This window comes from Corylus avellana, chromosome ca3 (assembly GCF_901000735.1).
Source record: "Corylus avellana chromosome ca3, CavTom2PMs-1.0".
In the NCBI taxonomy this organism is placed as follows: Eukaryota; Viridiplantae; Streptophyta; class Magnoliopsida; order Fagales; family Betulaceae; genus Corylus; species Corylus avellana.
The window spans coordinates 12,646,869-12,654,368 of NC_081543.1; the positions used below are offsets into that span (position 1 = coordinate 12,646,869).

Consider the following 7,500-nt stretch of genomic DNA (forward strand, 5'->3'; position numbering starts at 1 on the left):
ATATATATATATATATATATATATATATATATAAATGGAAACCCGGTTCCGGTATTCCCGGTAAAAACCGGGTACCAAAAACTGGGTACCGGAACCTGGGTACTTGGCTTTTGGATTTTTCAAACTGGGACCAGAACTGGAACCAGGACCCTGGTTTCCTGGTTTCCGACTTCCCGATTTCTCGGTTCCAGTTTTCCGGTAATTTTTGACACCCCTAGTCTTGCCTCACAAGGCACGCAGGTATGGTTGGAGAATTTAGTGGTATTTTGCTCTAGCAAACATAATATCAACAGTTTGTACGCTTTTCCTTGCTATTTCCATGAGTATAAAATTTTAGGAAAAAATACATTAATTTACTCCTTACTAATTGTCAAGCGATTTTGTAATGTCTCCTTTTTGCGTAAAAAATGAAGAAAATATCCCAAATAAAAAATTTATAAAAAATGATGGACTAGGGGGTATATATGGATTTTACTCACAGTTAGAAAAGAAATGTTAGGTACACCACATTCTCAAATTCGCCCGCGACACTAAAAATTACCATAAAATTTAAAATTTAATAGTAATTCATCTAAAATTTGATAACAAGTTTTAGTGCCACGTTAAAAAAATATGCATTTAAAATTTTTTCAGTATGAAAGTCATGAGAATCTGTGTAGCATTCTCAAAATTGAAAGTTGGAGATCTATTTTTGATTATAACATCCCCTATCTTATATTTAGGTTGGATGACCTTGAGCGAGCCCAATACAACCTTGAGTAAATCCAATGTATTGGGCTTAGGGTGTGCAAAATCATCTAGTTGGACCTATGTTAAAAGATTAGTGGATCATAACTTTAAAAACCTTTATACCAAAAATTTTATTTTTCAAAAATATGATGTGGTTTTTATTTTTTTATTTTTTAATTGTTGGTGTGATGTGTAAGCCAAATTAAGCCTAAACCTTACTTAGCAACTTTGCTCTAAATGCTCCCCAATACGGCCAGCCACTTAATGTTCTTGGAAATTCGAAATTTGGGCCAAATTGAGACATACTACTAAAAAAACAAGACCTATCCTGGCACATGTTTTTCCAGCACGTGTACGATGCACCTAAAATAAGTGTTGGTAACAAAACAAGCGTTGGTATTTTAATATAAGTGCAGGCAAATAAGGGTCGTCTCCTTAAAATCAAATCTTTTAAAAATTTGCTTTTTAGCCAAATTGAGATTTGAGTCTTATTTTGACCTAACCCCAATTCTCCAAATTAAAAACCCCACTTATTAGGCAGCCACCTCTTCCTCCACTCAAAATCTTGAGTGAACTATTGGTTAATTCTTCAATTCCAGCTCAGAAACTTACACTCCGTAAGTATTCTCTCGAATTTCTCTTTGATTTTCTATTTAACACGACTATTGATTTGTGGAAATCATGATTATTCAATTTATTTAATGGGAGCATGAATCTTTTATTTTTTTTCCTTAGAAATTTTTGGCAGAATAAAAGCTTTTCTTCGTTCTTATGTGTTAGATCTATTCAAAAAGATCTCTTCTAATAAATTTAAAGAGATTAAAAAACATTAACTAGAAATACAATTTTAAGGAAGTTGGATTGTATAAAAGAAAATTTTCAGGGATCAAAAATTAAAAAACCTTTTTTAATATTTGTTTTTAGAGGTGGGGGCCCCTTGGTTTCGTATGTGCATATGATCAATGCATGCGTTGGTTCGGGACCTAGAGGGGAATTACCGCCCTCCCCTCCAAGTGCATTCATTTTAATTTTTTAATTTTTAGGAATTGCTTACAAAGAGGATCCTTATCACTCCTGATTAGAAAGAAATAAAAAGTAGGTGGGCTCCTCAACAACAAACCCAAAATAAACTAAACAGTGTGATAATAATTATACAAGGTAGGAAGTGCGTTAAACAAGTGATCCGATCTTCTAAACCGCTCAAAGACGTTACAGAAGCAAAAGGGGTACATACTAAGTATGAACCCCCAATTAAAACTAGCAACAACCATTGTAAAGTGATTGATGCTGAAGGGGCACTGTAGTAGTCCGTTGAAGGGACTATAGTAAAGAGAGGAAACCAACATAAATTCGGTTACAAAAGTCTCCACAAAAGGATCAACACACCTAAGAGCTAGGAGACAGCAACCCACAAAAAAACACAAGCAACAGAAAACAAAATGAGCTGCAAATCACAAGCAAAATAAAAATACATTAAAAATAAAGAAGACAGCGAAAAAGCCCACTGAAAAGCCGCTTCACCAGAAGGATTGCATATTCATAATTACATAAAAATACCCTTTTGCCACTATAGTTATAGTTTACCGCCAGTTAATTAGGATCCCAAAAGGATTGCACGACCCTTGCATATGAGGCATAAACATATAATATACTTATGGCATAAGCCATAAGGGGATGTTTTTACAGAAAATCATATATCTAATAAAAGTTCTACAGCAACTATTTTATTATTGTCGACCAAACACTTGTTTAAATAGGCCTATCTATTTACTAGCTAGAGTCGTCTAATCACTCCATATTCCTTTCCACCCTATAAATTAATTGCGTTGAGAAAGGAGTCGAGGGTCAGGGCAACTGGACCAGATCCTCAGGAATTAGGGGTGAATTCCAGATTTTGGAATTCACAGTTAGGATCTCTTGAAAGAGGACCAACACCTACAGTGATGCTACGTGTCCCACTAAATAAATAATAATAAAATATTCATCACCTGGCCCTTGGAGGTGGTTTGGCTACTCCTAAGGGCCAAAAGTCCAAAAATAAAAAATGGGTTTGGCCCTTGGGGTGGCCGAACCACCTCCAATGGCCATCGTTTGGCCATGAGCTACCCCAGACCAGTCCTTGAGTCACTCTTAAGGGCCAAATAATAATAATAATAAAAAGTCATATTTTTTTATTATTATTTTCTTTTAAAGTTAAATAATATTTTATTATTATTTATTTAATGGGACATGGCATCATGGCAGGCATTGGATCTCCTTCAAGAGATCCTAGTTGTGAATTCTAGAATCTAGAATTCCCACTTAATTCCAGTGGATCCTGGTCCAAGGCAACTAGAGGAAATGATCGAAGCTGTTGCTGGATTGACTTGTTCAAGTAGGAAAAATTGACGCACGGCCACAGTGCCATACGAGGACGAGATTTAAAAATAAAATAGGAAAAATGTGGTAATCCAAGACAATACAAATAAGATAATCAAAACACTAGAATTTGATAACAACCACCTTGGAAATAACATATATAATGAAAAACCTTTACAATCTTACATCGTAAAAAGCCCACATAATTCTTCCAGTCTTCCAAGTGACGAGCGCATTGAAGGCAAAGTTAGACACAAGAAAGAAAGAGAAAAACAAAAAATAAGGAAGCCAATAACTTGGAAACGGAGCTGTGATTGCTATGGACGTGCCATAGGACATAAAGAGGAGTCCAAAGGATACTATCAGCAGGCCACTAGCAAGACTAGGAGGGAGGATTAAGACCATTAAGATTAGTGGTATATAAAAGCTTAAACTATTGATAATCACGAGTAGATGGAAAAAGGGTCTGGCCATGATTACTGTCCTGCGCGGTGTGGGGGTTGATTGACTTCACTACTTGCGTTGGTAATGGTATTGAACTGATTATCTTGCCAAAATCCTCCCGGAGGACTGAGTACTGTTTGGTAGGCAATTGTTACAAGCAGTACAGCAACCACCACCAGCATATTGCGCATGTCGTTTGACATTAGCATTCTCTGACGAAAGAACCATGTGAATAACTTCTCATTAATTGGGATAGGAGATCTTAAGTAATTTGCAAAAGTACGCGTATAACGAGATGAAGCACTTTTTGCTCCAGCACGGCATAGCATATTCCTCATCTCTTGGTTGTCCACTTGTGTTTGCATATCCGGCCACCGCAATGTCCAAAGCAGTAAAACCCTCAAAATTTTCAATGTGTACATGGGCTCCCAAATCTAATATCCACCTCACGACCTGTACGTGCATAATTAATTATTTCCCATCACTGTAAAATAGTCTACATTATTTAGCCCATCCTCATCCAAAACTTAAAATGGACAAAAATAAAAGCAAATGTTACAAATTAATGAAAGAAAGAACGCAAAATGTCGCTACAAATGCTTATAAATAAAATGAGTTGGAGATCATTTTTAGCATGTTATGGAGATTGAATCCTTACTGCTACTTCTTTGCATATTTCTACATAAACCTCTATTTTACTACGTCAGTAGAAAACATAGTAGAAAAAACTTGCCTGAGGTTGATTTTTGGATGCTGCAATGTGCAACACAGTGTTACACTGTACGTTACCATTCAAATCTTGAACATTCAGTAACATCCTCCCCAATCCAACAAGGACCTGAAAGGCATCTAACTCGTCATTTTTCAGTGCAACATGCAGGGCAGTCTCCTTTCGACTTGTCACATCTATAATGCATTTGGGGTAGAAATTTAGAAAACTAGCCAAGAGACGGAGGTGGCCTGTTTGAGCTGCATAATGTAAAGGATTCATACCACCCTTTCCTTGTGCACAAACAAGGTCCTTATGAGTTGTAAGTAGCTCGCGCACCAATTGGTTTTGGTTATTATTGTTGATAATGGCTCAAATTGTCAATAAGTGTGAAGATAATTGCTGGAAAATATCAATATTCAAGTTAGTGGGCTCAAGTCATATTCATCTATAAGAGGATAAGGTTAGTTTTAAAAGGAGTCAAAGAACAACTGGAATTTGATTTTTGGAGAAAACGTGTGTGGATAAACATGTGGGTTGCAATGCTTATCTTCATCATGAAAAGACTTTGTATTTATGATGGTTTCGTTTTCCCAGTAGCAATTGGATTAAAATTGTTCTCCTATTTTTGTGATTAGCCATTATAAAAGGACATGCAGTCCTTGGTTAAGTGGGGATCCGAAAATTCAAATTGGTGAGAGCACTTTGTGACATTTACAAAGTGCAGAGAGTTTTTCTTTACTGGGTATTTGAGAAGGACAGTTGAGTGGGGTGTACAAGGGGTTAAGGGCTTGGGTTTGGGATATTAAACTTGAGCGGTTCAGGCTTGTACCATTGTACTCAATATTTCTCAATAGTAAAGAAGGAGACCGGATCACGTCTCGTGGACGTAGGCATATTGCCGAACCACGTAAACTATTTGTGTACATGTGTGATTGGTGTGTGTTCTCGTGTGTTTTCCTTCCAAACTTGTCTTTCGCATAAAGGGCTGGTGGGAAATTGGTAACCAATTAATTATCAATTTTCCCAACAATTATGCATAGCAAGGAGTAAGGGGGTGAAGCCATTTGGGTTAAGCTTCTTAGCAAATGATGGCTTTAACATCGTCATCTCCATGGCAAACTCGGTCTGTCCTGCAGCTGCAGCTACGTGTAATGGGGTGTCAACAAATGGAATCTCATCGATCTTGTCCAAAACTTTCGGGTCCCTTGCAATCGACGAGTACAAGCCATCAACGTTTCCTTGCTCAGAAGCATCCCTCAAATTCTGATCCATTCTTAGCCGCGTGTGGTACTGGCGCTTTAAGGCAGACGTGGTGTTGTATGGTGTTTCCGTGCTGTTGATGACCGTGCAGTGCTGGTGTTGCTAGACGGTGGCCGTGCTTGGCGCCGCAAGGCAGTGACCGGTGCGTGAGTTGATTTGGAGAAAATGAAAAACCAAAAAAGACTAGGAAGATGTTGGGAAAATTGATAATTAATTGACAACCAATTTCCCACCAGCCCTTTATGCGAAAGACAAGTTTAGAAAGAAAACACACGAGAACACACACCAATCACACACGTATACAAAGTTTACGTGGTTCGGCAATATGCCTACGTCTACGGGGTGTGATCCGGTCTCCTTCTTTACTATTGAGAAATATTGAGTTTAATATGCCAAACCCAAGCCCTTTACCCCTTGTACACCCCACTCAACTGTCCCTCTCAAATACCCAGTATAGAAAAGTCACAAAGTGTTCTCACAAATTTGGATTTTCCGGATCCCCCACTTAACCAAGGACTGCATGTCCTTTTATAGAGGCTTAATTACGAAAAAATAGGAGAACAGTTTTGATCCAATTGCTGATGGGAAAACGAAACCATCATGAATACAAAGTCTTTTCATGATAAAGATAAGCATTGCAACCCACATGTTTATCCACACACGTTTTCTCCAAAAATCAAATTCCAGTTGTTCTTGGACTCCTTTTAAAACTAACCTTATCCTCTTATAGATAAATATGACTTGAGCCCACCAACTTGAATATTGATATTTTTCAGCAATTATCTTCACACTTATTAACAATTTGAGCCATTATCAACAGAAGAAGACGAACGTTGAAGATGCTGCGAAGTGTATGGCCGGGGAAAAGAAATAAATATCGCACATGCAGGAAAATTGAACACCTAATTCGCATTCTCCTAAGAAAATTCATTCATTTACTATCAACCGGATGACGCGTCTGATTTTGATTGGGAGTGAAGGAATCAATCAAGAGGGAGACACTCTTGAGTCTTGAGTCTTGGTCTTTCTTTTTTATGTTTTTTCCCATCTTCTAAAAGCAAGTTGCAACATATCATTCAACCGCTAGAATCTCCTGACGAATTGTCTCTCTTTTTTTTTTTTTTGTTTTTTTTTCACAAAAGTAATTAATGAGCCATCTAATTTGAATAATTTGACTTCCTGTACAAAGATGTCACCCACCATTTACTAGTATATGTAATTATGTATGTTACAAGCTAATTATCCTAGCATCGATTATCTACAATATTAATCACGTGATTAATAATGCGATAAATTATTGGACACTCTTTTTGTAAACCCATTTTTAAGGATGAGTAATATATTAAGTTTGTATCATATCATATCATGAATGAATCACCATGTCATATGGGATCAGACACAACTTGTCCAATATGGAAAATACTGATACCTAGAATTTAAACTTGCTTCCTGTGTTCATTTTATAAAAGCTGTTCATTTAGAGACTTCAATACTACCTTAGAAGTTATCTTTTTTGCTGTCCTTTTATCAGCAGCAGTAGATGAACCCTTGAAAGAGATCTCATTTGCTTCAACCTCTATTGTTATTGAAGCCATACCCTTGTTGCAGAACTTGATGGATTAATTCACATTATATTTTCTTTTTTTACATAGCTCATTTAACTCCTTTAATTTACAGGATGGGAGATCACTGTTTTAGAGGCTCCAAAAAGGCCTTTTACTCTGAAAGACTATCTCCTTATGGTATCCCTAATCAACAAGAATGGCTCATGCCAATGACTTTACAACATCGATCGCCAAGAACCTGTCACAAATTAAAAAATATCTAATGATTTATGAAATAAAATCAAAGAACATATAAAGACAAAATTTCTTATAAATTTTAAAGAAGAAACAAATATAAGAATAAATACAATAATCGAACGTTAGGAAAAGTTATCAATGAAATTTAGTTGACTTCCCAATATAAGTTTCAATTGCTCTTATTATCATTTTATG

At 36.5% G+C, this 7,500-nt stretch overlaps 1 protein-coding gene across 1 annotated transcript in view; it reads right to left on the reverse strand.

Annotated features, from left to right (window-relative positions):
- LOC132174116 (ankyrin repeat-containing protein BDA1-like) overlaps positions 1 to 5,515 on the reverse strand; it is a 12,035-nt gene extending 6,520 nt beyond the window's left edge. Inside the window, exons 1-2 of the mRNA XM_059585815.1 lie at positions 5,272 to 5,515; positions 4,321 to 4,437 (exon numbers count right to left, since the gene is read on the reverse strand). Of these exons, the coding sequence (XP_059441798.1) occupies positions 4,321 to 4,437; positions 5,272 to 5,515 (361 nt within the window). The remainder of the gene's footprint in view (positions 1 to 4,320; positions 4,438 to 5,271) is intronic.
- Between the last annotated feature and the right edge of the window lie 1,985 nt (positions 5,516 to 7,500).